The following is a 17,936-nucleotide window of genomic DNA, read 5'->3' on the forward strand; positions in this document are numbered from 1 at the left end:
TTGTATTTCGTGTTGTTTTCACTACAGAACAGCCTCTGGCTGAAGTCAAGATGCGGAATTATTTACCTAGGGCTTCTGATTTTCGGTTTTAACCGATAAAACACCCAATACAAAAAAAAATAATTAAAATCGGTGGATAGCCAATAAACACTGGAAAACACCGTAAAAAAAGTGTGGAAATGGTTAATCTATTCACGTTGACTTTACCCGTTTCACATTTAAAACAATAAAACCGACTACAAAAATGGTACATTTCCCTGTGCTGCTGGGCAACGTCCCGCCTTCCTGACTTGTGATTAGTGCCGAATACTTTAAACCCACCCAACTACTAAGTGACAGCACATTCCTACATTTCTATTGGAGAATCCTGCGAGATTTAAAACGAGATTACAATCAGGATGGAGGCTTGTTGGGATTTAAAACACGGAGGATTTAAAACAGAATTGTGGTGAAATGTACAAAAACCCCAGACAAATGGACCATTGACCAATAGGGATTGCGTTGTAGAAGACAGCAAGGGAAAGAAGGTACAATAAGTGCTGTCGAGTTACTATACATATTTTGACACAAAAAACCTGAAAACCAGAAGCCCTATATTTACCTGAGCTCAGCTCCAGACAGCTCTGGCTGAATTTAAGCCCTGAGTAGAAGTAATAGCAAGTATCCTTGGTTGTACCAGCTCAAAATGAGAATACAATCTAACGTGGCGCGAGTTTAGATTTTCGTTCCCCTGTTTGACTCGGTAACTTTGTAATTAGTTAATATGGCCCTGGCTATTAACAAGGCCGGTATAGTGTCCGGGCGATGGACCGACCAGTGCCCCCACCTTCACACACAAATAAAAGATTTTTCTATCAAACAGGTTTTCATAAATCACTAGTCCCTCGCTAAACTGGACATGTCTGGAGACATGAGTCGTCAGATTAAAAATAAATAAATAAATAAAAATAAAATGTAATAAATCTGTACAGTAGGCCTATACACAAATCAAAGTAATACCTGTAGAGCACCTTCTATTTACTTTAGCCTACCGGTAACAATAAATCATGCTGCTGCATTTTACACATTACTGTACAGTGAATAGTAAAATATATATATTTAATTAAAACTACCGGTATATGATTTTAGCACATTTTTTTTTATTTTATTTTTTACTGTAGCTTACTTGGTACAGAATTAAACAGAACACACACTTTACAGAAATAATCTTTTAAATTTACATAGAAAATTTGACAGTGTGCTTACTGCAGTTTTTCTTTTCTTTGTAGTCTTTTCCTTCCGTTTGACATTCAGATTTGAGTTTCTTTTTATTTGGAGGTTCCAGAGGTTCAGCAGGTTTCATTTTTGATGGTTTAATCGTATAATTATTACAGGTGTTCAGACGCTATGATAATAGACGTTATGATAGTGAGGCTCGACAAAACGGTTGTCAGGTTGTCTGAAGTTTCACTGCACTGCACACATACAGTTTAGTGAAAACAAAACGTTTCTAGTTTTAAAGGCTGCTGGAGTAGGATAGCTGACACATGTATAGTACATTTATTCATACAGTATTATCAATTTTATTTCTGTATGTGTGGGGGGCCCCCCCTTGGCGTTGGGGCCCCGGGTGCTTGACCTGGTTGCACTGGTGCTGACGCCAGCCCTGGCTATTATTTTGCCATTTGCTTAGTTGCTGTAACTAATAGATGTTATAACAAGTTCCCAGAACACATCTTAAACAATTGACCAGAACTTAGTAAAACGTACCGTACCTTTCTCTCTTGCTTTTTGTAACACAACAGCTGTTATTAGTAATTTCAACAAATGCAAATTATTGCAATAACTTGGGAGAGGCTATTGCTATAACGTTTTGGTTTTTTTTTTTAGGCAGAACAATTTTAAAACATAGTACTTAAGTATCATTGCAGCTTTTGGCAAGAAAAAAAATATAATGTTTCATTCAATAACGTTACACATTGTCAGGCTAGTCGCTGCACTTTTGATGTCTCAAAGCATGAACACTTTCCTTTAAGCCTTTTAACTTCTCACAAACTGCCAATCAAATCATTTTATTGGTAAAGGGAACCCGTTTTATAAAAATGAAAAGCAATGTACCTTTTTCTTTGTTTGAAAGACGACATTCAGGCATGTGTGGTTTTTTTTGTGTGCACAATTTATTAAAGAAAACAGCTTTAACAAAGGGAACTTGCTCTAACTGGTATACTTAATGTCCATACATAGATCAACAGGAGCAGATCACTTCTTTGCTATACAAGTGGAAATGGCGTGTACTTAAATTTAAAAAAAAAACAAAAAAACACACTGCTAGTTTTCATTACACAAAGCACATATGAAACCAAAAAGTATTGCACACCAGTCAGAGAAACATCACTTACAGCGGTATTTATTAGGAATGTAAATATGAACGTTTTACACAATAGTTTGCACTTTCCTTTGGGGCGACTCAAGAAAACACTTGTCATTTTCCACACCTTTAGGAATTATGTGGTCATTTCCAACTCAACGCTATGTAAACAGAACAGAGTACTGTACTATAATGTACTTGGTAGCAGTTACATACAGTAGTGCCATGTTGCAAATCAGTTCAGAGATAAAGAATGTATTAAACAATTTGACCATTAAACCACAAAGCAAACTCCAGTTTCAAAAATGTATTTTGTTGCATTACAATAGAGATGGTGATTTGATCACTTATTGAATAAAAGGAGGTAATCTGGACATACAGCCCTGATAAAGGACTCCTATTTAGATAGTGTTAGCTGGGCTGGCAAGCAGAAACAGGCCAGCCCTGCTAGTATGGTAAAATATACAAGTATAAAATATAAAGAAAAAAACAAACAAAAAAAAGGCAAGTCAGTCAAGTTTATAAATAGGCTACTATGTGCTTTCCAATTTCTACGAAATATATAAATGTGTTGTGGGATATTACAATGCCTTATAACTTTATACATATTGACTGAAATTTAGCCAGAGGGGCTCCCACCATTCACAAGTCATTTGGGCAAGTAAGCAAGAGCTTGTTAATGAACGCATATTCAATAAAAAATAATTAAAAACACACACACAAGTCACCACCGGGACTGTAACTAGCTCAGTTTTTAATAAGATACCTTTAGTTGTTCTTGGTAAATGAGATGCACGCAAACATGCGACAACAACAGTGTGGTTTTGAACCCTGTGCAGGCCATTAGATAATTCTGATAATTTAAGCAGTTCGCCGATCTGGCAGGAAGGGTTCATTCCTGTTTCACCTCACCCTTCAGCTTTCTCTTGACACGGGAGTAGGGACTCAGCGAGTCGTCCATAATAAAATCATACAACACTTTCACCCACGATGTGTACTGAGGCAAGTCGTCATAGTACTCTGCAGCAATTTTCTTTACCTGAAAAAAAAAAAAAAAAAAGATAAATATTATACCTTAATGACTAGATAAATTAAAAAGGAACCATTTTTTTTCCACAATTGGAAAAAGCAGTTCTCTATAAAAGCGTTAAGTGCAACATTTATGTATAAAGTTTTTGACAAAAGCAGAGAAGAGTAGTATACAAAGCTCACCAAAGTTGTTTGTTATTCATATTCTTACATTGCTGTTGTGTTTTTTTTTTTTTTAAGTACACCCTGGAACTGCCAATTAGGCGACGAGGGATCATTTCAGAAGCTATTCTTTGCTGGATTAGTTATTGTTAGTAATCGTGGAAATGAGACCTAATCAACAGCAATAGAGAATCATACAGAACACACAATACAATATTAAAGAAGGTAAGAATTTCAATACAGTAATCCGGTCGCATATCTCACTGCGGTAGGACCAGAGTAAGGGTGCATATGTAAAAATGCGGATGAATGAATCCAGTTTTAAATCCCATTACACACAGCTGTAACAATTACTATATTTCACACAATTATTGTTTTGAGATTCAGCTTTTATTTGGGAGCGCCCTTAAATCCCTTGTTTAGAAAGATACAGGGTAGTAATGCTTGTGACAGAGTAGCCATCTGCCATATGCATGCCTGCAAGCCATCGTAGATGACCAAGTATGTGAGCATGCCTCACGCACTGAATGCATGTCTGCCACAAGGCTCCCCTGGGTCCTAAACCCTACTAGGTAAAGACACGGATTGCAGTAACCACAGACCGCAGAAAGTAAAGGTTTGCTGACATAAGGGGGTTTAACAGTAGAATTTTGAGTAAAATTCAGGTGAAAATCTGTCCCGGGAGGTGTGTCCAAAAAAACAGGAGACTCCTGGCAAATAAGGTAGAGTTGAGAGTTGACAGGTCTTTGTGTGTGTGCGCGTGCATTCGCTGCTGAGTGACAGGCAGGAGCGAGAGGGAGGTTGAAGTTGATACGCCCCGCAGGCAAACGGTATTTATTTACGTATCAACACACTGAACAGCTCACGTTACACTACACGCACTGAGCACATACATCAAAGTACGAAAACTTTGGTGGGATCTACAATCTCTGAACTAATTTTCTGTGTTCAATAATAAACTAACGTTGCTGAAGAGATTGATCAAGGCAGATAAACGGCTAGGGCAGACATGCGACTGACTACTGTATTAGGAAAACGTAGAACATAGATAGTATCCTTTTAAGGCCTACCCGCGGTGTACCACACAGAAGTCCCCCAACTTACCAGGGGCAGCCTCCTGCCAGGAACACTGGGGAAGTCGTGGTGCTCGTTGTGGTACCCCACGTTGAAGGTGAGCAGGTTAAGCGAGCCGTAGTACGAGTAGGTCTCGTGTCCCTTTAAGAACATGTAATGCTCTGCAATGAAGTGGCCGGATATGGGGTGCAGCCCCATGCCAAGCAACGAGCCGGCCATCATGTAGACCAGTGGCTTGGCCCCCCACAGATAGTAGAGCCCAACGTTGAAAGATAACTGGATCACCAGGTTGATGATCTCTAGCCGGCTGATTGGCTTGGGGTTGATGACGAGTGGCCTCACAGCGTAGAACAGAGGCTGCAGGATGATCCAGATGAACTTGCGGAAGCGCGTACAAAAGAACCAGCCCTCGAATTCAGTGGGAATGTCGACATCGATGCCGTCCCCGCCCAGGTAGCGGTGATGATCCAGGTGGTACCGCTTGAAGGAGGCCGAGTAGGGCAGGCCAATGGGCAGGTTGGCGAAGATGGCAAACCAGCGGTTCCACAGGGCCCGGGTGTTGCCGAACGCAGAGTTGTGGGAGATCTCGTGAATGGCCAGCGTCATGGAATGGTTCACACAGCTGCCAAAGGCGTAAGTCCAAAACAGAACCCACTTCCAGTCCAGATCCTTTACCAAGTAAAAAGCTAAAAACTGCACTGCAACCATCATGCAGACTATCCATTTTAACCTGGGATCAGGGCTCATTAGAGATTTTATTTCAGGATATTTAGCTGTGGGGAGACAGAAAATATGAATAAAAATCAGTATTTGTTCTTAAAATAAATCACAATGCTAGTGCAAGTATCAATATCTACTTTCTATAGAACAGTTTGGATCTGTCATTTGTTCTTAGAAATGTACAGTTGTCAAACCTTTGTATGTACAACAAACAGGACATTGATCAACTGCTGTATACAGTATAGTAATGCCTACAAGAAACTAAACATATCTAGTTTCATGAGCCTAAGGCTCTAGACAAAATATTGATCTGTATCAGCGTTGTAATATTCAACAAATTACTGTTGCTGCAGGAGTTTATCATAAATCTCATCTTCAAAAGGCTACTGGGGCAAAAGTCTAAACTGCAGAATTGAGAACTACAAAGTGTGTATTACTTTAACTTAATTGGCAGCTCCACACCTCCCACTGATCTAGGTTATAAAATGCTAGTTTACTTAAGATAACCCTACAATAAAAAAACACTATTAAATGGTTCACTCACGCCCAGGGAGATTAAGTGATATATTCCAGTATGTCTTGTTCACACTACAAGTATCGAAAATAGAACACATAGGGCATGGTTTTCATGACTGGACAAAACGGTGGTGCTGGCGCGGCTAATCTTCAGGACCATGCAAGGACGATGGCTGTCAGTGGAGCCCGTGCCCATTATAACATTTAAAAAGTGCAAGTGATCACAGAAAAAAGTTAAAAATAAACAAAAAAAAAAAAAAACTGTTGGAATACTACACATTGCTATAATCACTTCTTAATTCATTTTGCAATACACAGTTAGCTAAACATAGTATTATATAAGGAAAACAAATGTTATCCATTTCTATAAAACAAACAATTGAAAGCTTTAGGGGGAAAAAAATCTTCCAGCCATTTTAAAATATTTTACCATGATTATCACCATATCTATAATCTCTGCTGTTGTGATGCAAGACGACCAAAATTCTATATTATTGAGAGCAGCCGACGCTTCATGAGAGCGTAACGTCTTCGTTTGGGGAGCTGGCGCTCAGGGTTCCAACATAAGCTTTGCTTTGTTTGTCTTTATTTATTATTATTATTATTATTATATGTTTATTTATTATATGGGGTGTTCAATTGCACTTTTGTTTGTGTCAGTGGGCAATTCCAATTAAAATGCAACGCAATGCATGACCGTGCAAAGGGTTACGTTTGCGTTTCAAGAGAGACCGGTCAAAGAGGCTCTCCACTGGCACCCATTGTAGTGTTCACATGTCCACTCCGGAATCCAGCTCCATATGCTGCATGTAGCATGTAGATGTACGGAAGTCTGTCTCGTTCTACACACAGGGGTCATTCTACATACTCATACTGAACTAGCAGCATGTCTGCATTTGTACTTGTACTGTACTCCCACGAAACTTGTATACAGTTCAGCCTAGCACAGTGCCCGTCTCATTCTCTGCAAGTACACAGCAAGACACCACACCATCTGCATGAAATTAATGTTTATTTGAAATATTACTATATCCCAACTACAGAAACTGTCCCCACAAATTAGCTATACATGTCCCTTTTAAACTAACATTGACACGAGATCCACTGACAACCACCATCCTTGAATGTTCCTGAAGTGCGTGAACAGCTGCACCACTTTGCCCACTAATGAAAATCAGGCCCATACTGTATTGATGGATGGACAATAGGGATCTCTGAGCAAAACATGCCCAACCGAAATTATTTTAGACTGTAAAATTTTGTACAGTAACAGGGTTTGAAACTAACGATATTGTGCTACTAGTCCAAAGAACTAGTACCTTTTGAAACTTGCTAGTCCTGATGTGAAGTGCCTAAGTTGGAAGCAGCAACAGTTGGGGTCCCTAAAAATAGGCTTAGATTTTATTTTGCTAAAAAATAGTTATAAAAATTTAGATTTACATTTTTTTTTTTTTTTTTTTTAAAACAAAGCACCTTCGCAAACACTCATACAGATCGACCAGTCACCTGTTTGCACCTCATTACTGAGCGACTACTGTACTGTGTGCTGAGAAACTGACGCTGACAGCACCAGACGGGAGAAATTCTCTCAGCTGTCAACTTGCCAACCATGAAGTGCCGCCTGAAATTGACACCGATGACACTAATAAAATGTTTGTTATTGTACATTACATGTGTTGCTATTTACAAAAGTGCTGTCTGACTATGAATTACTATCTACAATAATGAATGTACTCACGTACACATGCAGTCTTCACTAAAGTCCCAATTTAAAGACAGTACATTTCACTGCAGCCCTGTAGCCATTTCATTGTTAGCTAGATAGCTATTTTTTTATTTATTTTTTTAAATTAGCAGTGGGAGAAAACTGCTGCAGCAAGTACAGTAGAATCTACTGTCAGAACTGACAAATCTACTATAGATACTAATGAGAGCACAACAAATACAAAAGAACAAAATGAGGGAAACACAGATCTTTAAGAAAGCTGGGAGACTTTGTAGAAATGGATTTTATACTTTTTAAATGCTGCAATAACAGTTCAGCTTGTGAAGCATCCACCCTATATATTGACAGAACATGTGATTTATTTGCATTATGCAGTACCTTACTTTCCCCCCATTGGTGCTTGAGCCCCAGAGTCACTATTATCAGTGATTAAAGCCTAGTTTTCAAATGAACTGATCCTCGCTCACCAGTAGTGTACTGGTATAAAAAGTGTGTTTTAAAGTAATTGCAGCTTCCAATCACTTAAAATATATGATAATGTAAACCACACCAAGCTTTAAAACATGTTACTGTTTATAGATAAGAACTATTATGTTTTAAGCAACATATTACGATCATTTTCATTATGGTAATTGTTTATTAGTTTTAAAATGTTTAGTAAAACGTGGCCTATTGTTTGACCTCTTTAGTACAACCGGCCCGCTTTGCTAATGACATCTTCAGTCAGGGTCGTAACCCAGTATAAATCCCCACATTTTTGTAAAATGACTTTATACTTCAAAAGATGCAACGCATTTCTGTAAATTAATGATCAACTTCGCATCCCGAGCAGAGGGAGAACAAAAACGCAAAACGTCATTAAGTGGGGTTGCATTGCAGGGGAGATGAAGCGAGGCTTCAGTGCCGAGTGACTGTTTTCGTCAGATTTAATTCGCCTCAGGTGAGCACGAGTTTCTAACCCTGACAGTAACCACTGTGCAGAAAGAAATTAAGGCCAGTAATTTATATAGAGAGAAAATAAATGCAGGTTAAGCAGCTACTAACCCTTTTCAAGAACATGTTGACACTGTGCCGTGCCCAATGTGTAAGTATTGTGTGGATTGGTTTACAACGTCATATCTTTAAAATGAATCATTTCAAAAACAACAAGGCTCCAGGCATGACTAAATGACGTTTATTTAAGGAGGCAAGACAAGGTTATCAACCAGCTTACGAATGGTGAACTGTAACTTACTTGTAAAAGAAACAAATGTATTTCTTTCACACTTGTTTGCAGAAAGCATGATCACATCTTTATCATAAATCGGCCAATACATTAACTAGGTAATCCTGCTGTGAACAGAACAAATCCCTTCAGTGCTTTTGTTGATTTAAGCCTCCCTGCTGTACACCCAAGCATTGTATAAATATTTCAATGACTTTCAGTCGTAAGGTCTGAAAAACATTTGTTAGCATACTCATTTTAAAAGTTCAATACTACAAGTTAAAAGAACTGGAAATAAGAAAAGCAATTACTTCTGGAGAGCATTCGTATATAATCTGTTTTCCACAGCGAGGCTATACAATAAACGTAATCATTATTTAGTCCATCTCTTCACATTATTAACATTCTGTTTGATAGGCACCAGATCACGTTTTCCATGACTTAACCATAAGCCTGTTTTGTCTCCTATCTCAAGTTTAACGTACAATTGCCTGACAGTGAGCTCAAACACTTGCATTTTAATACATGTTTTACTCAGTATCACAGTCAGTGCATGGTTACCACTGCTTGAAATACAAATGTCAGATAGGCATCTTGGAAAAAAAAAACACACTTCGAATCATGATCAATGTATTATAGTACAGACTTCCAGAGCAGGGACCAACATTGTCCTCAAACAAAAGTTGTGCGCTGAAAAAAAAAAAAAAATGAACAATCTCTTGCTGAGGAACCAATATTCCAGAACCAGATGTTCCTACCAGTGCCTGAACCACACATGTGTTTAAGATTAAACCACAGATTTTTAAACAAACCAGAAATTAGTTTTATTTCACTATTTTAGTCTAAGTACATCAACTGGTGTGATCCACCAACTGTATATTTATTTTGTTAGGCGTTCCAGCACGTCAAAGCTAATTGAGGACAGCATGTTGCAGTAACTAAGGGGTCCTAACTTTGTTACAATTTAAGAACACCAGGGATTTCCTGGAACTGAACACCAAACATCAATGATTATTGTATATCATTTGGCATCAACATGTCCATGTACTATTTTTTAGTTAACCAAAGCCCTTTTTTTAGGATACTGAATTGGGTCTTTCTGAAACCCTTTAATTGTATAGTTTTAGTGACATTTCTCTTCTCTATTATGTAGTTACTATTGTTTACTATCAACCCTACCCGCCTGTAATGTTACAAAACACAACAATTTTTTTGTTACAGGAAATGGTTTAGTTTATACAGGTGGTGAGGCCCATGAAATGATGTGTTAATTTCCACTACCAGAAGGGTTAAATTAACAACTTGCATGGGAACCTCTCAGAGTGCTGAAAATGCTTACCATCACGCACTCATGCATTTTAGTTATTTTGCCATAAACAAAAAGCTGGTGCAAAAATGTTAACCAATTTTCACCCTGCTAGCTGATTTGACCTAAATCTTTCTTTTTCTTGTTAAATATTTTATAAGACTGTAAATCTATGTGGAATATTAAACATAAACATTTGTGTAAACAGGTCTTTACCGTTTAAAATATTCAATTTTCATTACAATGGTATTTATATTTTAATGCATTTTCCAAGTGTTACTTAAAATGTTTTATATAAAAGTATAAAAATGGTAAAGCATGTATGCTGCATGGCAGAATGTAAAAATCAATACAGATCCTGACAACAGTAGCTTTCATTCAGTAAAACTACTGTTAAACAACTTTAATAATGTGCCCTTAATTTTAAATATGTAAACAATCTATAAGCCTTATGCCAAAAACGGGATACTCGACCCAATGTAGGGGGGTTAATGCATGCGTTATCGTGTAGAGCTCTTTAGTTTCGTAACAAAATGGCATCAAGATGGAAGAAGTCGGATGAGGAATACCGTTCTTTTCAGCCGAACGGAGCGATACGTACGCCTTTGTGGAGAAGACAGGATTTCCACTTTGTCTCATATGCAGTGAACGAAAAATGTGCGACATCTCATGACAAAGCATGCTGCAGTTCCAGCGAAATACTCAGGTGAGGTGCAAAAAAAAAAGTTAATATTGTATCATATGTGAGGTCTGTGAAGTACAGGAACGCTTGGAGTAGGAGGGGCTGTGTATCACATCGTCAAATGCGAGTCGGACCACAGGAGCTGCTGGTGATTGTTCATGGCGTGGGACGAGGCGGGACTAAAGACCAGTGACAGGGGGAGTGTTTGTTACTGTGAAGCAAATAGAGAAGCGCATAAAACAGACAGAATAGTTCCACCGAGATCCCTTTCAATAATGAATTTGTTTTAGCGACGTAGGTCGTGGCCCACAGAGACTTGTTAATTGTTTAACAATTGGCAGATTGTCTTTGATTATTTATTAGTGTAATAAACATCGAGTTTGGCCCTGAATCGACTGAAAGTTCATTCTTCTAGCGTTTAGGATTGTTGTTACAATATACACACACTGTCAACATCTGTACGCACAAGATGCCACCTCGCAGTGAAGTCAACTCTGTCTTAAGAAGCGTAAAGAAGTGTTTTTTCTTATGGCCAAGATTTTCCAGAACAACGTCAATCTATGAAAGAAGGCAGGGTTAACCAACTGACGATGCTTAAATTTAATAGCAACATTTAATGCATGGGGCATTTTCTTTCATGAAACTGTAAGTGACACTTAATGTGCTGCTTGCGAACAACCTTGCATCATTATTATTATTATTATTATTATTATTAATGTAATATTTGTAATATGTTACAGCATTAATGTTATTTCAGTATTTTATATAAATTGTTCCGGGAATTTTTAAAAATATTTTAAATAGTTCCTACTAGTAAATTGAACCATTTAAATTATTTACACATTCTAAGTAATAATATCGAATAAGACGTATTAGTAATAAAGGGATGCATGACCAAATAAAATGTCCGTAGCTGCTGCTGCCGCCTAATCAACGCCCGTTACTAGAATGACTAACTGAGATGATTAAAGGAATCGGGAGATTATTAATTAATAAGTGGTTTAATTAAGCAGACTACATGACCACCTTGCGGTGGGAGGAATGAAGTGCAGCCTAAGAAAGCAGATCGCGTAAACGCAGGACCCTAGCAATAAGCCAGACCGACTATTGACACCCAGCGTTTATTATGTAACATCTTCAAATACAATCATGGAGAAGCCACCAACATACATCCTCATAGCATTAACATAACTAAATTGCAACATTCCAGCAACATCGTTAGAATGTGGTGTCAGTGGGTATTAAGTAACAGTTTTATTTTATAACAATGCCACTGTGTTGTACACCCCCACAGAATAAAGCGAAAGTAAAACAAGGATATGCAAAACATTAGAAAATGAACAAGCAGAAGAACGAATCTGCATTGCAAAACTGAATTTCATCGACCACTGTTAATAATAATAAACAATAAAATCCACTAAAAAGACCACATCCAGTATAACGTGCATTGTATTATTATTCATAACTCGCCGTTTAGAAAAGACCCGGCGATTATTGGAAGTTTACGGTGACAGAAATACAGGGCAGCTGGGTCTTTGAGCTAATATAAATCATATATATATATATATATATATATATATATATATATATATATATATATATATATATAAAGGCTCAGGATTCCCTGATCGCTTTTGGAAAAGCATGGAAAATGTGAGGCACCCTTTTCATTGGATCATTTAGCACATGTACTATTTTCTTTAAATTAATTGGCTCTTACTTCATTTCTAAAGAACCGATTCGTCCAAATGTGTACGTGTAGTTAACAAAATAGAGGGCCTTCCATTCAAGTGAACTTAACGGTTCTGCGACGTTTCCAAATTGACGCCGTCAGACAGGGTGGGGCAAGAGTCAGTCTCAAGCCAGAACACAGTCACTGTACTTTTAACAGCAAGACTACAACATTCTAATATAGTTAGCAATTGTGAAACAACTAACATCAATACCTGGTACAACACCGTTTAAAAAACAACACGGCTCGTAAATTAAACCAACATGTTTTACTTAAAATACAAAAAAATGTGATGCATGTGAAAACGCAATTCCACTTGGTCCTCAATTGATTTAATCATCACTTGTTTGCTATTCTTTCCACATATTCATACAGGCCAGCTTAACAAACCGTTGTCCTCCTAAACACACACACGCACCCACGATAACCCAGCCCTACCCTCACCCATCACCCATCACCAGCTCACCCAGAATCTCTTTCCTCCTGTCGGCGTGCGGCTGGTCACTGTAAACCCACTCATAATCGTCTCGAGCCACACGGTTCCCCATGTCTCTTCTTCTTATTACCAACTGACTACGTCTCTGACTCTTTTGTTTTAAGTGAGATACGCTTTCTCTTTTTTCTTCCACGTTACCCCACACGTCTACTTCCTGTCCTAAAAAATTTGACAATCCAGCCAGCAATTTAACGCACTCCTCGCCCTCACTCACCCACTGACAACTTTTCGAGCCGATAACACGCTCCTCCCACCATTACGACACAACAGCGACCCTGTTATAAATATTTAATATCACATCAACATCATCGTTTAACAACAACTTACACATTATTTCTGTTCTAAAATGTATTTTTTTTAAACATCTTTAATATTCTTTTCATCTGTAGGACGCTAATCATGACGTAGTGTCGGAGCAAGAACTACGCCATATTGGTAAGGTCGAACCTTATTACAGTTGTACAGTGTACAGTTTTATGACTTTTATATTGCTTGTTTTAAAGTGTGTAGGTGTTAAAGCTCACACAGTATAGAACATTTGTTTGAAGAGTGTAAAGACAGAGACAAATTATCTGTAAGAAATAATTCTACTTTAAAGGTATACTGCTTGAATGAATCAACTTAATGTATAGTTGGTTGTCGGAGGTTCCTGTCTTGTTTTATGCTAATTTTTTGGTAGAGTATATTTATCCACAATTTGCATGTTCTACTTGAGAGAGGCCTAAGAGGGTGTTCACGTCACGACTGGCAGCAGGCACACACAGAACAGTGCATGATTATTCTAGTGGCTTTCTGGGTACGTGTGTTAATGCATTTATAGTTATTGATATGTTGCAGGCTGGACTGACTGTGGTTTCTCTTATCTGTCACTACACTTGGTTTAGTTTTAAAACAGTGTGACTTTACATTGCACTATTAGGCTGTACAAATACCAACTTGTCCATTTCTTTGGACTTCCCACATCCTGACATGCTTTTAGTTGAAGGGCTCCCTTTCCTTGCTGTCTGGAGAACACTGTCTCTTTCTTCCTGTATGGATAAAGATCTGAAACCTCAAATCTGTTTGGCCCTAAAAACAATTCTATTCCAAGTCCTGCACTGTAAGTAGGCTCTAGTATTATTTATTATCTACTAAAAGCTTGCATGCAACAATACAGACCATAGCTTAAAAAATAGACTTCACAAAGGCATTCATATATTGATTTATAGTCAGGCTATTTAAATAAATCAACTTACAGTAACTTAAGTGACAATTCATTTTTTTATTTATTTTGTGTTCAGATTGTTATAATACATTTTCAAATACATCCCATACAATGAGAAAACCTGGGGTCTATTCAGCTGATATAGACGCTAGGAGAGCTCAATATCACTGTCTTAAATCTTGGAATAGGACCCTCTGGCATTCTGCACATGTCTACAGAACATTTTTATTATTATTATTATTTATTTCTTAGCAGACGCCCTTATCCAGGGCGACTTACAATCGTAAGCAAATACATTTCAAGTGTTACAATACAAGTAATACAATAAGAGCAAGAAATACAATAACTTTTGTTCAAGCAAAGTACAAGTGTGACAAACCACAATTCAATAATACAGCAGATAATAGTGATAGTTACATCAGGATATGATTAAATAGTGATAGTTACATCAGGATGTGATTAAATACAAAGTACTACAGGTTAAACACTTGGCAGATTACAGTATTCTGAAGTACAGGATTAAATGCAGTAAACTAGGGGGCAGATAAGAGCAAAATAAAGCACATTTACATGAAGGGTGATAGTGTCCCAGGATACAAACAGAGGAGTTCTACAGGTGCTCTTTGAAGAGGTGAGTCTTGAGGAGGCGCCGGAATGTGGTCAGGGACTGGGCAGTCCTGACATCTGTAGGAAGGTCATTCCACCACTGCGGAGCAAGGGTGGAGAAGGAGCGGGCTCTGGAGGCAGGGGAGCGTAGCGGAGGTAGAGCTAGTCTTCTAGTGCAGGCGGAGCGGAGAGGTCGAGTGGGGGTGTAGGGAGAGATGAGGGTCTGGAGGTAGCTGGTGCAGTCTGGTCAAGGCATCTGTAGGCTAGTACAAGAGTCTTGAACTGGATACGAGCGGTGATCGGGAGCCAGTGGAGCGAGCGGAGTAGTGGAGTAGCGTGGGCGAAGCGAGACAGAGAGAACACCAGGCGGGCAGCAGAGTTCTGGATGAGCTGGAGCGGACGGGTGGCGGACGCAGGGAGGCCAGCCAGGAGGGAGTTGCAGTAGTCTAGGCGGGAGAGTACCAGGGCCATTTGAACTGTTAGAGGTTTGAGTTTCATAACTTTGGTTCACAAACTGTCTTTATGCTTAGATCAGTCAAATAGACTCCTTCTGCCAAAAATAAAGTACATATACACATTTATTATGAAACTTTTATAGTATATATATCTTAAAGGTTTTAAAGCACAAACATTATAGGCCCTCGTTTGAAGGGAGCAAAGGCAAAGCTTTATTTAATGCTAGAAATAATACAAGTTCAATGGCAGTTCATTTATTATAGTTTAATGCTACTGTTAAAATAAAGATAAACAAATACCACCGTGAGTCCCCAAAGGGGTCAAGGAAGTGAAATAAGTATCCAGTCATTCTGTAGTTGGATTTGAGTGACTGCAAGATAAATTAAAAAATGAAATATTAAAAACAAAACAAAAAATTCACTCTGTAGCGTTAGATACTCAACACCTAAACAAATATAGATGCCTCTATTCACAGAAATTTCACTCAATCTTTATTTACAATCTTTTAGAAAAAGCCATGATTACCAAATCTTAATTACTGTAATTACTCAAAATTGCAAGTTTAAGTTTAGTATGAAATATATTTCATATATGTTGAATATATGTTGAATATGTCAAATGTGCACATATACTGTAATGCATAGACCTTATTCACAAAGCTTTGACTCATGGGTTATGTAAAGAATGTCTTTATGAATACAAACATAAAAAAGCATTTCCTTCTTACAAAGTGACTTCTTTAAATAACTTACAAGTTAACCCTTTAAGGTACTAGGGACATAAGTCTCTATGACAGAGAGTGAATGAATCCTAGTCAACAATCTCCCTCCCGACCTGTGAGAGCGCTGTTTAATAGGAACAGAGTGCCTCGTACTGGTTGGTCTGGCAGTTCATTCCAGGGTCAGTCGGAAGCCAGCCACCCAGGAAGGGGGCGGAGTCACAATGCCCAAAGTCATCGCCCTAAAGTGGTACACAATGTGTCAGTCATGGATTGTAGGAGACGCGACTGAACTAGCTATCGCAGGGGGCGTGACTAAGGGTATAATTGGGGATGTCACAATGTAATATGTTCCTTTGATGTGGTTATGAGAATGACCGAGAAAGGAAACATACTGCGATAAGCGCATCATGAGTGTTAAGTGTTTTGTTTGTTTCTGTGTGCTTGTCATTAATAGAAGGCTAACCTCTGGGAGCTGTAGCTAAACCGCCAACAAGAAACCCAGAGTACACTTCACCATTGTACACAAATAAACCTGTAAATCACGACTTTCACTAAGAGCTCTCTCTCTGGACTTGTGACCGTGTTGTGTTTGTCTTGTTTAGTGTATTATTATTTCGGGACCGAACCCAGTGGTTTGCCTCGTGGTTAGCATAGTTGCATTAATCCAGCTAGAAGTGCTTTAACCTTATTTTAACCTTAGAAATAAATTGCAGAAGTAATATAAAAGAACACTACAGCCCACTAGATTCAGAAATAATTACTGAAAGCTGCCTGAACTAGCATACAGGTTTTTTTTTTTCTGCTTAGAGACTGCGGTAGTTAAAGATTTGCAGGTCCAGGTGGACAAAAGGTCATCAGTTTCCAATTTCAAATCCTGAAGATTAAGCAGCGCTGGGACTGTGCTTTCATATTCACCTCACTGGCTCTGGGTCCTTGTGTTCATGCAAATAAAGGAGCTACCAAAGGACAAAGATCTCGGAAAGATAACGAAGAGCCTGCCACGTGCACCTGTGCTCAACAAACAAATTAGGGAATTTACATGTTGTTTTATGTATTATACAAACAGTTCTTGATTCTCCAAATCTGTACAGGATGTTTTGCAAGATTTCCAAAACCTATCCAGAATATACATCTCAAATTAAACTTTGTGGAGTAATGGAGAACCAACATTAGGGTTAACAAACAACAGATAAAGATTAATTCTTTATTATTTCTATTTGATTTTTAAAAAAATGTATACTAAACTTGTTTGAGCGTTACTGTCGGCAGAAACTAGAAGTAGGCTCAAGAGCATGGTGATCCAAATGAATGCATATCAGAATGTACCCGAGAATGGCTACGTTGGCAGTGGAAATGCAGCTTTGGACCCTGTTTGTCTTAAGGAAGGGTTCAATTGTCAAGATCACAATACAGCATCAATTATGTTGTTGTTGTTTTTTTTATTTAAATACAGCAGTAGTGCAAATTGACATACTGACTTCAAAAACTATTATATAAGAATTCTGCCATTGTCCTTGTAAATAGTAATTTTATATAAATTTACCTTAATGTTTTTACTTGAAGTAATGGGACTCTGTTTAAACTTTTAAGCAGTTAATAAAACATTTTATATGATGCTGCAAATCAGGAACAAGTAATAACTACTTCCAGAGAATTCTGCTCTCCCTCTTCCTCCCTGGAGTTTGGGGGTCAAAGTTTGTAGTGACAGTCTAGAAACACTTTGCAGTACTATTTAAACATTTCAACAACAGAGCAACTAACTTTTAAGAGCGTTGCGTACTTTAGACCAGAACTTACCCTCCCCCCCCCACCCTTGCTGTAGAGTGCAGTTTGTTGGTTCATACAGAGGCATGTTATCTTAAGGAATTTACTGTACCCAATAAAAACAGGTAGGAACTTGTCAGCACATGAAAAATCGCTGGGTAACACTTTACTTATCTGTGTATTATACCAAT

At 38.2% G+C, this 17,936-nt stretch overlaps 1 protein-coding gene across 1 annotated transcript; it reads right to left on the reverse strand.

Moving 5' to 3' along the window:
* Positions 1 to 2,370: 2,370 nt before the first annotated feature.
* LOC117410644 (sphingolipid delta(4)-desaturase DES1) lies at positions 2,371 to 13,227 on the reverse strand. The gene is made up of 3 exons (XM_034017349.3): positions 12,965 to 13,227; positions 4,643 to 5,385; positions 2,371 to 3,386 (listed from the first exon to the last, which is right to left on the reverse strand). The coding sequence occupies exons 1-3, from the start codon at positions 13,044 to 13,046 to the stop codon at positions 3,240 to 3,242; spliced, it is 972 nt and encodes a 323-aa protein (XP_033873240.2). The 5' UTR covers positions 13,047 to 13,227; the 3' UTR covers positions 2,371 to 3,239.
* Between the last annotated feature and the right edge of the window lie 4,709 nt (positions 13,228 to 17,936).

This window comes from Acipenser ruthenus, chromosome 6, assembly GCF_902713425.1.
Source record: "Acipenser ruthenus chromosome 6, fAciRut3.2 maternal haplotype, whole genome shotgun sequence".
Taxonomy (NCBI): Eukaryota; Metazoa; Chordata; class Actinopteri; order Acipenseriformes; family Acipenseridae; genus Acipenser; species Acipenser ruthenus.